General features: G+C 40.2%; 1 protein-coding gene across 1 annotated transcript in view; it reads right to left on the minus strand.

Moving 5' to 3' along the window:
• The window catches only part of zcchc14 (zinc finger, CCHC domain containing 14), a 52,506-nt gene that overhangs the window by 4,043 nt on the left and 34,041 nt on the right, over positions 1–14,422 (minus strand). The window contains exons 6-13 of the mRNA XM_055009268.1: positions 13,720–13,787; positions 11,547–11,725; positions 9,449–9,485; positions 7,113–7,554; positions 6,914–7,011; positions 2,255–2,352; positions 1,995–2,144; positions 239–1,405 (exon numbers count right to left, since the gene is read on the minus strand). Coding sequence (XP_054865243.1) covers positions 239–1,405; positions 1,995–2,144; positions 2,255–2,352; positions 6,914–7,011; positions 7,113–7,554; positions 9,449–9,485; positions 11,547–11,725; positions 13,720–13,787 — 2,239 coding nt within the window. The remainder of the gene's footprint in view (positions 1–238; positions 1,406–1,994; positions 2,145–2,254; positions 2,353–6,913; positions 7,012–7,112; positions 7,555–9,448; positions 9,486–11,546; positions 11,726–13,719; positions 13,788–14,422) is intronic.

Raw genomic sequence — 14,422 nt, forward strand, 5'->3', positions numbered from 1 at the left:
AAAAGTGAAATGTCTTTTCAAATTTATTGCGTGATTCCATTTTAGAATAGAATAGAATAGAAGGCCTTTATTGTCATGATACAAAGTATGACGAAATTTAAATTTCGTCGTACTTTCTATCATGACAATAAAGACTTTCTATTCTATTCTAACGTGATTTAAAGGCAGGGTAAGTAAACAGATGCTGTGTGCGTCTTTTAATTGAAAGTTTAACTGATTCTAAACCTCGTTAGCTCACCTTGATGTGCTGAGTCCATCGGCGGCTGCTTACAGTCCTCGGCTCGGTGTCCGTTGGCGCCGCAGTTGTAACACGACAGGTTCCCCGCCACCCGTTTCTGGCCTCCCATGATGCCGTGCGGCTGGTAGAAGCCGAAGCCCTGCTGCTGGTCATGTGACACGGGGCTGTGGCGGTAGAGCGGCGGTGGCACCATCATGGGGTAGGAGAAGGGTGTCGCCCCGGTGGCGGCGCTGGACGAGGCGATGAGGGGGCTGAGGTGCAGCAGGGGGCCCAGCGTGAAGAGGGAGGGTCCGGCCGAGAACGGCTGCAGGTATCCGGCCGCCGCGTATCCTGGCAACGCCCCGTAGGCGCCGCAGTTACCACGGCAACCGCAGGAACTGCACACGCACAGGGACGAGCCGTGACCCGAACTCTGATCCAACGACGAGGAGGATGAGGAGGCCGAGGAGGGCGACGGGCTGGAGGTGGGCTGAGGAGGGTAGTAGGTGTTGCCGGGGACTGCCGCCACGGGAACGCTGCTGGCTGTTGCCATGGAGACGTGAGACTTGGAGGAGGTGCAGGAGGAGGAGGAGGAGGAGGGAGGAGGAGGGTGGGAGTAGTACCCGGATGGAGAGGGAGAGGAGGAGGAGAGGTGGAAGTGGAGAGGCGGGTGGGAGACGTGATGGAGGCTGTTGGAGGTGGAGGTCAGAGCCGAGCTGGTCTCCACCATCAGACCGCCGGCGTCGCCAGAACCGCCGTGATACGAGTCCTGCAGCCCCGAGGACCCGTCCAGAACCGCCGGGAACACGTTCTCCATCCTCACCCCGACCCCCACCCCGACCCCGACCCCCAGCCCGGAACCGAAGCCCGATCCGGCCGCAGGGAGCCCCGAACCCAGCGGCTTAGTCCGGTCCTCAGAGCACAGTGGAGGGGGGCGGGGCTTACGTGGCGAGGTGAGGATGCGGGCCGGGTTCGATACCGGAGAGAGGAGCGTCTGGGGGTAGCTGGGCTGGTAGGGCGGCTGGGGGAGGCCGAAGGGGAGGTGAGAGGAGCAGGAGGGAGGCAGGGGAGGAGCCGGGTCGGTCTGGACGGGAAGAACCTGGGCGGTGGGTCGACTGGAGCAGCTGGAGTTCAGGATGAAGGGGCAGGACCGGTCCTTCTCCGGACCAGCTGCTGCATCTGGACCTCCTGGAACACAGAGTCAGGATGTTGAAGAACGAGTTACAGTGTTTATGTGAAAATCTGCTCAAATCAATCAAACTGGCAGGTTTGAAAGGCCTCTAATCTTTCAAAAACACCACAATTACACCATTTATCAGAGCCACACACTGTAAAAACATTAAAAAAGAGAAAATCTAAGCTTGAAACCACTTTAGTCGACAGGTCTCAATGACAAAACTGCCACAAATAATCCAGTTGCAACCTTAAAAGCAAAAGAAATTATTAAATTTTCAATTTTCCAACAGTCATTGAACTAATCATGAGTAATTTTCATTTTTGTTGAGAAAAATCATTCAATCTAAGCCTTTGTCCGCTCCGCTCGTCAACTAGTTCCACGAAACCAGTCCCGACATAACGACAAAACGCCGTAGGTCGAGGACGTCGTAAACCGAGGACCCCTGTATATTATTATAAACCATCAGTGACTCAGCAGTGACCAGCAGTTACACGACAGAAATCCTGAGACTTTCCAGCTGAACTGCAGGCAGTGTTTCCACAGAGTAGATAAATAAGACAAGTGTGGAAACAAATAGTAAAATATCTGCAGGAAACTCACGTCTGTGAAGGTCTCTGGTTCTGTCGAAGGTGTCGCAGCAGTGAGGCGTTCGCGGGGAGCAGGACGAGCTGGAATAACTCGACGACGAGCTGCTGTCAGTAGAGACGGGATGATGGTGCGACGCTCCGTCCACCTCCACCCGAAGCTCTGCTGCAGAACAATTCAGCACTTCATTCAGACGCTTTTTAAATCCAGAGATTTGACCACGATGATTAGTTCTTATATTACATCATCTCAGTTTGGATGTTCTTCTTTTCTACCTGCAGCGGTGCTTTGATGACCTGAAGGTCCCATGTGGCTGGAAGGCGTTACCCTGGCGATGCCGCCACACAAACGTTTCTCCATCTTCATCTCCCTGCTGAGGAAACACAAAACAACAAACTAACACACATGTTTGATTCGTCTCGTTTATTTGTGGGATCTCAAACAAACTCGCTTCACATGTTGTTTACACGACTTTAATTTCCTCATTTACTGCATATTTTCATTGTCCGTATTTAACATTTTATGGTGCTTTTTTCCACTTTAGCACATTGTTTTAATTTATAGTATATTTTAGACTTTATTGTGCATTTTGTGCCTCAGTATATTTTTCTTATTTCTTTTTTATTCATCACTATTTATTCTTTTAGTTGCTGCTGTGACAAGAGAGTTTATTCTTGAGGATCCATAAAGTATTTCCACTCTACTCTATTCTACTTTATTGTGCTTTATTCTATTTTATTCTACTCTATTTTAGTCTGCACTATTTTATTTTATCTTATTCTAATCTACGCTATTTCATTTAATTTTATTCCACTCTTCTTTACACTATTTTATTTTATTCTGCTCTATTTTACTCTGCCATTTTACTTTCTTTATTTTCTTTACTCCACATTATTTTATTCTACTTTATTTTATTTTATTCTACTCTACTCGATTTTACTCTACTATTTTATTTTTATTCTAGTCTACTTAACATTAGTTTATTCTACTCTACATAATTTTATTCTACTCTACATAATTTTATTCTACTCTACATTATTTTATTCCACTCTACTTTACTGTAATATTTTATTCTACTCTACATTATTTTATCCTACTCTGTTTTATTCTACTTTACTTAACTCTATTTTATTCGACTCTACAACCTCTACCAGTTGAACTACAGTTTTCCTGAGTCGTTATGTTGCAACCTGAATTTTTAAAACCAAATTTATTTCAAAAAATACACTACAACTACACACAATGTCTTCATGCACCGTTAAAAACACAAAATGTGGGAGAAAAGTGTAAAAACGACTAAAAATCCAAGGTAAAAAAGGTAAATTTTACTGATTACTGATTATGAAATGTGCTGCATTTAGTTTCACAATAAGGCTCTCATTTTTCTTCCTACGTTTACTTATTTTTGAGCTGAATTATATTTGAAATTCAAGGAAATCCACCGTTAAAGACAAAAACTTTCATAAATGCACAGTCAAAGAGCTATTGTGTTAAATGAATATTGACTAAAATATTGGTAATTATGATTTTTGCTGTAATCGAGCAGCTCTAATGACATGAAACTTTGGCTGGAACTGAACCTCAGATGTTGTGTGTAATCATTCAGCAGCCAGAGTTACTCCAAGACAAAACATATTAGACATTAAAATGATTTAAACAGGGACAAATTAAATAAATGTTTGTTCATGTACTAAATGAAAGTACAGTGTTCATTTGTCTATTGTGCGGGTTACGTTCCAGACCCCCCCACGACAGACGAAAGTCCACAAAGTAGCGACCATATTTAATTATTTATATATATTTTAAGGCTTTATATAAACCCTCCTCACACAGTACACAACACCGCAGAGCAACACTATGCAGCAACCAGACGTCTGTATGAAATGGACAAGGAGAGATGCTGAATGCTGCTAGGAGACAGAGGAGACTGATCCTACAGTCTCTGAGCCAATCAGAGCCCAGCGCTGCACGCTACACATTTTATTTCAATTAAATATTCTTTTAACCCTCCTGCTGTCTTCATTTACGGGCACCAAAAAATATTGTTTCCTTGTCTGAAAAAAATCCAAAAATTCTGAAAAAAAATTCCCCAAATTTCTGAAAATGTGCAAAACCTTCAGGAAGAAAATTCCAATAATTCCTTAAAAGTTTCCCTTAAAAGTTTTATTTAAAAAAACAAATCCCCAAATTTGACAAGAAATAAAAATTTTAAAAAATAAAAATTGTAAATATTTTCAAAAAATTTATAAAAATTTTCCAAAAAAATCCTTAAAATATCTAAAGTGATTCCGTATATATCAGTAAAACTTCTAATATTTTCTTAAGAACATTGACAAAAAAAATCAACCAAAATCCAGCAAAAATCGCTGGATTTTGGTTGATTTTTTCCTGAATGTTCTTAAAGAAACATTTTTGTAACATTTCTTTTTTCCACCAAAAAAATTTTCAAAAATTTCACAAAAATGTTGAAAATGTGGAAGCTTTCACTGTGAATTTTTTTTTCTCCACATTTTCAAACTTTGAAACGGGTCAGTTTGACCCGCAGGACGACACGAGGATTCATATGTTTTAGTAATTTTTTTTATATATATATTTTTTAGACAGTTTTTTTGTCTTTTGTTTTTTTAGGCTAGAAAATGCTTATTTTACTGCAAAATAATTAACATAATGTAGCGATTGCAGAGCCGGTCTATGACTAGACTGTTGGGCTGCAATGCACCATGGGAGTTCGGGGTGTTGGGGGTTTAAATGTCATTATTGTGGTTCATGTTAGTGCTCCAGTGTTATTAGTTTGTGTTTTATTGTGTTTTTGTGGTTTCATCAGCCTAGTTAGTGTTGTGTTGTCTGGACCATGAGTGTGATATGTTGTCTGTTTGATGACTTCCTGCCACATTCTATATAGTGCTGCTCTCCATGTGTGTCAAAATAAAAGCATCTGGGAGTTGCAGAGTGCATTCAAGTCAGATCTCCTTTCTCTGGTGTCGTTCTTCAACGCAGCTCACCACAATAACAGATGTATAAAAATACCAATATGCAGCTAAATTCCCCAATGTTGCAAAAAATCCGCGATACCAAACGCAATTTAAAAATCTGCGCTACAGTGAGAGGGACCACTGTATTCTGAAAAACAAAGAATGTTGCTGTAATTATTGTATTTTTTCTTCTAGAAGGAGAAAATATTTATATCTATGCACTGTGTGCATTGTGTGCTGCTCTCCTTTTTATTCTGTTCTATTTGCTGCTGCTGTTACATTGTAAATTTCCCCGCTGTGGGATCAATAAAGGTTTAATCTATCTAAAAGTTAGACAGCAGCCAATGCGCTTAAATGACCACCAGGCGGCGACATTGACCACAGAGGCTGCTCAGCACAACACATCTGTCACTTTGGAAAAACCACTACAGGAAAACACACACACACACACACACACACACACACACACACACACACACACACACACACACACACACACACACACACACACACACACACACACACACACATATATGAACCTGCCACTGTTATTTCCTCTTGATTGTGTTTCCATTCTCAGCATCAACAGGTTTCCATTAGGCATGTGTGTGTGTGTGTGTGTGTGTGTGTGTGTGTGTAGGTCCATGTTTTTGTGTTTTTCTGCGTGACTTTCTGCAGGTTCAGAACATCTTATCTGTGCAGCGGGTTAAACATTGACCCCATACAGAGCGCTGCTGCAGGACATTTACAGTGGAAATCAGCAGCTGATCAGTGTCTCTGTCAATAGTTAATGAGGTACCAGCCCAGCACGCCTCATCTTAAACTCACTTATATTCACGGTTTCACAGAGAGGAAAGTCTCCCTGTGGTCTATTTGTTCCGAACAGCTCTGTATCCTCACCGAGCTGCATCAAAATGTGAGAATTTACCAATGAAATGGAAGCAGAAATCTACATTCGGTGTGTAATTTATCTGTTTTGTGCTTTTAGAGCAACTTTTGAGCGTGATTTCTGAGTGATATGTTTGAATATTTGCTCCCGTGATTTCCTCCAGATGTTCTGGCAGCAGCAAAACAAGTTTTTCAACCTCTTGTTAACTCACAAGCAGTTTCTGGCTGCTTCATTTTTTTGTCACTGTGGGTTCATTTTTCACTTCAATCTAAAGTCCTGCACCTCAGTGGAAACAGAACAACCACGACTAGAAGTAGAGAGAACTCAGTGTGTAGTTAAATGCTGTAATGACAGTGACAATTTCAGGGTTTTATCTTTAATAGTTTCTGAAATAATGTTGTTCAAATTTCAATGTGAGTCCCAGAGCATGATACTGCCACCACTGTGCCTGAGGGTAGGTTTGGTGTTCTTAGGGTTGAAGGCCTCATCTTCTCTATGCTGAATATATTTCTGGTAAGTTTGGCCAAGTTATAATGCTATAAAAAGTTTTTAAAAAGTCTTTAAAAATTAAAGGAAAGATAGAAAGTTGAATTTCTTCATCCTGATGTTCTCACAGGTTTTACTAACCCTCCAGCCCTAGTGATTTTTATCTAAAATATCCCCATTTTGAGCTTAAATTTGGTTAATTTTCCCAACAAAACCAAAAGTTGGACCTAATTGATTCAAAGAGCATCAAAAATTTGAAAATCTAACAAATTTTCCAGCTTTAACAGTGTTTTGCTAAGAATAAGGGTATAATTTTGGCAATTTTTAATCTATAACATTCTTTTTAATCCTGTTGGTGTGTTTTGGAGATTTTTATGGAGGATTTTAAGGAACTGAAACTGAAAATAATTGGTTTTACAGTGACAAGGTGTGTTAAAACCAGACATATATCTAGATTGTGTATATTTTTACAAGGAGCAGAAGGTTAAGGCAGTTTTTTGTTCATGCTCCTATATAAATATTATGGAAATAAAGGCTCACAGCAACCCACCAAAACAGAAAATCAGTTTTATCTGCAGCTTCCTTACTCTGCTGTCTTTTGTAGCTCTAGCTGGGTCTTCAGTTTCTTCTTTGCTCCTTGGGTCAGATCGTACTTGTTCAGGTCCTCCCCTGTCAGCGCTAAAAACTGAGAGTTAAAATCGAAGAACAGATTCAGAACCAGGTTTACTTAAGTTCATGGTTAAAAGTGGACAAACTGAAAGAAATGGCCTGAGGATGGGGACCCACCTCCTCCATGGTGAGCTGTTTGAAGACGGGGTAATACTTGTGGAGTCGCAGCCGACGAAGCCAGTCCAGGATGCTGTTCTGCTCCAGAGTGCTGGGCTGAGACTGGGATGGTGGCTGTGGGTGGGACTGGGATCGGGAATGTGACTGGGAATGGGACAGGTGCGTGCTGGGCTGGCTGCTGGTCTGTGGATGGAGGTGGTGCTGGGAGTACTGCTGGGGATGAGGCTGGGAGGTGACGTCGCCTCCACAGGCCGCCGTGGATCCCCGGGTGGGTAGGGACGGTACTGGGGGAGGCAGGGAGGGGAGCTGGGGGGAGTGCTGGGGAGGAGGGATGGAGGGAGGAAGAGGAGGTGGGAGGGAGGAGAGGTGAGGAGTGGACCGAGTGGAAACGGAGCTGTGGGTGCTGACGACCGGCTGGACGCTGGCAACTCGGTACACCGCCCTAAAAGAAGAGGGGCAAATCTGTCTGTTACTAAAATAATTATAATAACAACACAACTCTGAACAACAAAAAGGCCTTCTGGAGGAAAGCTCTGTGGTCAGAGGAAACAAAAAATAAGACACTTGACCACATTAATCAGATAATCCCAAGACCAAGCCCCAAGAAAGACAAAGCCTTTAACCCCAAGAATACCAAACCTATCCCCAAGCATGGCGGTGGCATTATCATGCTCTCCCACCCATTTTTAGCATGATTTTTGCACATTGAAATTTGAGGTTGTGGTCAGATGGAACAAAAAAAAAACAGTTAATCACACTGGCCAGATAAACGTTTGACGTAGAGAAGACGAAGCCTTTAACCCCAAGAATACCAAACCTATCCTCAAGCATGGCAGTGGCATTATCATGCTCGTCAACCCATTTCAAACATGTTTTTTTTGCACATTGAAATTTGAGGCTGCAGTCAGATTGAACAAAAAAAAAAGCTATTTGGCCACACTGACCAGATATGTTTGGACAAGAGAAGACGAAGCTTTAACCCCAAGAACACCAAACCTACACTCAATCATGGCAGTAGCATTATCATGATTGCCGACCACTTTTAGCAAGTTTTATTGCACATTGAAATTTGAGGCTGTGGTCAGACGAAGCCAAAAAAGGGCCATTGGAACACATTGACTAAATATACATTTGGAGTGGAAAAGACAAACCCTTTAATCCCAAGAACATCAAACATACCCTCAAGCATGGCGGTGGCATTATCTTCTTGTTGACCCATTTTTAGCATATTTTTTGGCACACTGAAGTTTGAGGCTGAGGTCAGATGAACCAAAAAAGTTGCTATTTGGCCACATTGACCAGATATACAGTATGTTTGTAGTAGAGAAGATGAAGCTTTTAATCCAAAGAACACCAAGCCTACCTTAAAACATGGTGGTGGCATTATCATGCTCTGGGGCTCATATTGATATTTAAGGCTATTTTTGAACAACAATATCTCAGAAACTCCCAAAGATAAAAGCCTGAACTTTTTATTGTTAGTTCTAATCACGTCATTGACTGAGAATCTGTAAAATTGAACAAGTAGATCAAATAATCTCTGATTATGGGTGAGTTTAAATGTAAGAAAATAAATAAACTAAAGCCATAACTGAATTTTTTAGCATATACTGTATGAACAAGAAAATGGACAATGCACAAGACAACTAGTGATATTTCGGAACCATATTCAGCTGCATGTCACAACAGTGCAAAACAAATCAAAAAATAGATAAGAAAACAGGAGTTTCAAAATAATTCTACCCTGTTCTGCTCGACTTAGACTGGATCTTCCAATATTTTTGTTTTTGTGGTCATAACTGCTCAATCAGTTTTGACAGTTGGACAAAAATTACTTCCTTTTAATTTTTTGTGACCAAGTATTTCATATTAAAAGCATTCTGTATGTTTTGTATTATTGTGACATGAAACTACATATGGTTTAGAAAATATCACTAGTTTTGATAACTCTTTGTCCAAAGATGGGACTTTTCATGACAGCTTCATTTTTCTTCTTCTCATATTTCAACTCACTCATAAGCAGACATTATTTGATCTATTTGCTCAATAATACAGATTCTAAATCAACGGCATGATGAGAAATAACACTGAAAATTTTAAGCCTTTATCTTTATTAGTTTCTGAGATATTGTTGTTCCAACAGCCTCAAATTTTAATATGCAGGAAAATGGTGCCAGCAGAATGTACAGGATTACACGGAGTTACGGTAATCCAGCTGGCATGTAGCGAAGGCAGGATTAATGGCTTCAAAGTTCTTTGTGGATACAAAGAATAACGTTACACCTGGACTGTTGGAGTTTTAATGCAGAAAAAGGAGAGACAGCAAAAAATCTTACCTGTTGGCTCCTCTGTACTGCACCATACACCCAAGATCTGCGGGACAGAGTGGAAACAAAAGACCTTCATAATCATCATCATCATCATCATCATCATCACAATCACCAAATAGTTTCAAAAAAGGCTAACAAAAAGCTAGAGGCTAAATGAGGGTGCACAGCAGCGCTTTGAGCTAAATGCTAACATCCGTCTTGTTCACAGTGACGATGCTAAGATGCTGTTTATCAGATTTATTGCTACCATGCTAACTGTAGTAGTTTAGCTTGCTAACATTTGCTACTCATCAGTAAACACAACAAATACAGACATGAACAAAGGTTTACATAGACTTATAAAAAACATGGAATCATTGAAAACAATGAGTCTTTGTCACAAAGAACAATAATGCATTTTGGTTCTTTTTCCAATTTATTAACACCCATAATCCGAGACTATTTCATCTATTTATCCAGTATTGAAGATTCTGAATCACTGGTATGATGAGAACTAACTGAGAAAAATTCGAGCTTTTAACTTTAACAGTTTCTGAGATATTGTTGTTCAAAGGGCTTCAAATTTCAATGAGCCCCAGAGCATGATGCTGCCACCACCATGCTTGAGGGTAGGTTTGGTGTTCTTGGTGTTGAAGGCCTCATCTTCTCTAGTCTGAATATATAGCTGGTAAGTTTGGCCAAATAGTTAATTCAAAAGTTCAAATTAAAGGCTTTTTTCTTTTATAGATCCTATTGTTCAAAAAGTCTCAAAAATCAATATGCGAAAAAGTGTGCTAAAATGTGATTGATGAGCAATTCTATCTCAGAAAGACTTGATACATCAACATAAAATTTCACAGATGCCAAGTTAAATATCCAGAATTTATGCTAAAGACGTTTCAAACAAATCAGAGACAGTTGAGCAGAAGAAGTCAGATGATTTGAGATGGAACAACTATAAAAACCTTCATCCTAAGAACATTAAACCTACCTTCAAGCATGGTGGTGGCATTATTATGCTTGTCGACCCACTTTTAGCTTGTTTTTTTTGCACATTGAATTTGAGACTGTGGTCAGATGAAACAAACAAAAGAAAACCTATTTGGCCACAATGTAGTAGGAGGAGAGAAGATGAAGCTTTTAACCCCAGGAACACCAAACCTATCTGAAGCATGGCGGTGGCATTATCATGCCCTGGGGCTCATATTGATATTTAAGGCTATTTTGAACGACAATATCTCAGGAACTCTTAAAGATAAAAGCCCAAAATTTTCACTGTTATTTCTCATCATGCCATTGACCAAAAATCTGCAATATTGGACAAGTTTCAAACAAATCAGAGGCGGTGGAGAAGAAGAAGTCCGAAGATTTGAGATGGAACAACTATAAAAACTCTGCAGACTTGGGCAAAAAACTGGTGTTCTGTTCACGTCTGGAAGCATCAACCTTTTAAGTAGAAGCACACGTGCAGTGACCCACGCGTCCGGTGCAAAAAAAAAACACATTACAGCCTCATATTCCAGCGTATGTAGGATGGACGGTCTTATGTTGTGGTGGAGGGTGTGTTTGTGGAGCCACATTACGGCCTTTCCTCTCCTGAGAGTCGCCGAGGTACAAACACATGCAAAGAAGTCCGAGCACGCATAGAAACACACCACACTGGCGGCTATAAATACACTCCGGGATGAAGTCACACTCATAGATTGAGCACACGCACACACACACACACACACACGTACACACCAACATGAGGTCACCACACTCCAGGCTTCCCAACACAAACATGCCACGCTGAATTCCCACAGCAGACTGAAATAGACCACGTCCGCTGCCTCCAACACCTCAGAAACTCCGGCTGAAAATCCTCCCTGCAGTCTGGTCGCTGCAACCAGCCAGCTTTGACCTTTCCACTGCCTCTTTTCTCTCTCATCCCCAACACCGGGCATGAAATCTTTTGTCTTTCCCTCCTTGGCACCTTCTTTCTCAGCATCTAAGAACAGAAATCTGCTGTTTTATATCCCCGCTGCCCTCTATAAAGACTTTACAGACTCTGTTGCTTCCACTCTGTTAAACCGATGTGAATATGTGAATTGTAAAATCCCTGCAGAGCAAAGCTAAGACTCACTGGAGCTGGAGGTGAGCGGGGAGGTCGAGGCTACGGGTGTGGTAGGAAGGGAGGATGGTAGCATTGGGATGGAGGAGGGTGGAGAGGAGGGACAGCTGGGGGACAGAGGTCTGGTGGAGGTGAAGAACATCTGGACGCTGTGGTGCTGGAGGACATGGCAGGGCAGAGCTGTCAGACACCTGGGAGACAAAAACTGGGCTTAAAAACCACTGAAAGAGATGCTCTGATGGCAGAAGATGAGGCGCGCTATCTTTAAAAAAAAAAAACTGCAAAATTACACCACTTATTTGAGTCAGAAACTGTAAAAAAAAATAAATAAATAAAATTGGGATTTGAAGCTTTTCAATGGTGCTGGAACTATTCATTTGTGACTTGCAGTGCCACTGGAAAACTTGATCAAATCCTAAGATCCTAAGATCATGACATTTCATCACAATCACTTTATTCTACATGTCTCATTTAAATTTTTGTCAAAAATAAACAGTTTGCAGTAGCTACATTCTGTCAAAAAATTCTGCACATCCTTAGTAGCTCAGCTGTGACCAGCGGTCACATGACAAAAATTCAGGTGACTTTTCGGCTGAACTGCAGGCAGTGTTTACACCAAGCAGGGAGAAGAACACTATGAAAACAAATTAAAAATGTAAATTGTAAAATATTAACAGTATATGGAGCTACCTTTTTATATTCTAGTGTGAGAGACACCAGAGCAGGGAGAAAAAAACTGAACAAAAACATTTAAAGAAGAGATGCTTTGATGACAGAAGGAAAAATTAAATCCTCTGAATCTCCAAACCAACAAGTGGTATTAAAAGGCATTTTATCTTTAAGAAATCTGCAAAATGACAGGTTTTATTAGAGTCAGGAACTGTAAAAAAAATATTGTGATTTTAAACTTTCCAATGGTGCTTGAACTACTCATCTGTGACATGCAGTTTTATTGGAAAACTTGATCAAATTTAAGCTTAAAGTCATGATATATCAAAATCACTGCATTTTCTATTTTTCATTTAAATATTGGCCAAAAATATACCATTTGCGCCAACCAGATTCTACAAAAAACAAAAAATTCTGAACTCCTCTATGCAACCAAGAAGCCATCAGTGACTCAGCAGTAACTAACAATGACATGGCAAAAATTCAGAGATTTCAGCTGAACTGCAGGCAGTGTTTCCACAGAGCAGAGAGGAGACAAGTATGGTACTCCAACCTCTGAATCTCCAAACCTAACAGCGGTATTAGAAGGCATGTTAAAAAGAAACAAAAAAAAAAAAATCTGCAAAATTACACCTTTTATTAGTAGCAGAAACTGTAAAAATACTGAAATTTTAAACTTTCCAATGGTGCTTGAACTACTCATCTGTGATGTGCAGTTTTATTGGTAAAATTCATCAAGTCTAAGCTTAAAATCCTCAAAAATCACTTTATTCTACATGTCTTATTTAAATATTCACCAAAAATAAATTGTATGCCCAAACCATATTCTGTGAAATAATAATAATTCTGCATACCACGGTGTAAACAGAAAATCCTTAATAATTCAGCTGCGACCAAAAGTCATGTAACAAAAATTCATGGAGTTTTTGGCTAAACTGCAGGCAGTGTAATAGGAGACACCCACGAAATAAATGAAAATTAAGTAGTAAAATATGTATAGAATGTAGAGCTCACATTTTGAATATTTTCCACTACTAATGTTCCATTAGAAACGTTTTATATGTTTGCTTGTTTTTATCTTTGAAAAATAAAAACTTCCAAAAAATTTAATTCGAAAGAAATTCTCCTTTTTTGTTCGGTTCATTTAAGTGAATGGAGCAAAAAAACGCTGGGAAACGGTTTGAGGTTCAGACAGTTAAGCGATCAGTACTCTGGTCGATTGCCAGGATCAGTGCTGAGGAGATCAGTTTCAAGTCAAACCAGGAAAACAAAAGAGGTCAGCTGATCAGAAATACAATCAAAGCTGTGGATTCTATACTTTAGTTGGTTGTATTACAAAAAAACCCAACACAGCCTTTTAACTTTTCACTGTGATTCGTTTCTTTTAATCTACAGTAAGGTAAATTATCTGACAATTCACTTAATCCTGACAGTTAATCCATCTTCCTTCCTTCTTCCACCTGATGCTATGCTAAGGCAGAAACATCACCTGTACAGGTGGAGTTCTGGGACTCACCTGGGGTCTGGTTCTATGGACTGAGGGAGGAACTTCTCCAGTCCTTCATCAGGAAACGCCTGCGACAGCTAACAGAGAGACATTCAGCAGAATTAGATAAAAATTGAAAATAAACTCAGCACAATATGTCATTAAACGTCTATGCTGATGATATCGAGCTATAACAGTTTAAAAATAAATGCGTGTCAATTAGGGAAGTTTCACTCAAGTGTTTTGCCCCCGATCCAATCAGAGTTATTTAATATTTAGTATCTGTCAGTCCAATTTGATACAATTTCTCTTGATAATACACACTTTCAAGTATTGTAGATTAGGTGTAGTACCTGGTTGCCTCTTACTGTTTGATACTGTAGTGACCAGAGGAGACGGTAGCTCAAGCTAAGTGAGCATTGTGATGGTTTAGCTAGTAAAGGGGCACCATGACAAAGACTTATGAGATGTTTAATGATTTCTTTCCAGAGCTCATGTGTTTTAGATAAGCTGAGATTGACTGTGTGTTTTTAGTTTGCATTAGTGTTTCATGTGTCAGTGCATTTTAAGTGTCTTTTAGTGTATTTTCAACATGTTTCAGTGTGCTCCAGTGTGTTCTTAGTGTGTTTTATTGCATTTCTGTGTTTTCATTGTGTCTCATTGTATTTCAGTGAGTTTCATTGTTTTGCAATGTGTTTTTAGTGTGTTTCAGTGTATTTCAGTGTACTATCAG

Source organism: Amphiprion ocellaris, chromosome 3, assembly GCF_022539595.1.
Source record: "Amphiprion ocellaris isolate individual 3 ecotype Okinawa chromosome 3, ASM2253959v1, whole genome shotgun sequence".
NCBI lineage: Eukaryota > Metazoa > Chordata > Actinopteri > Pomacentridae > Amphiprion > Amphiprion ocellaris.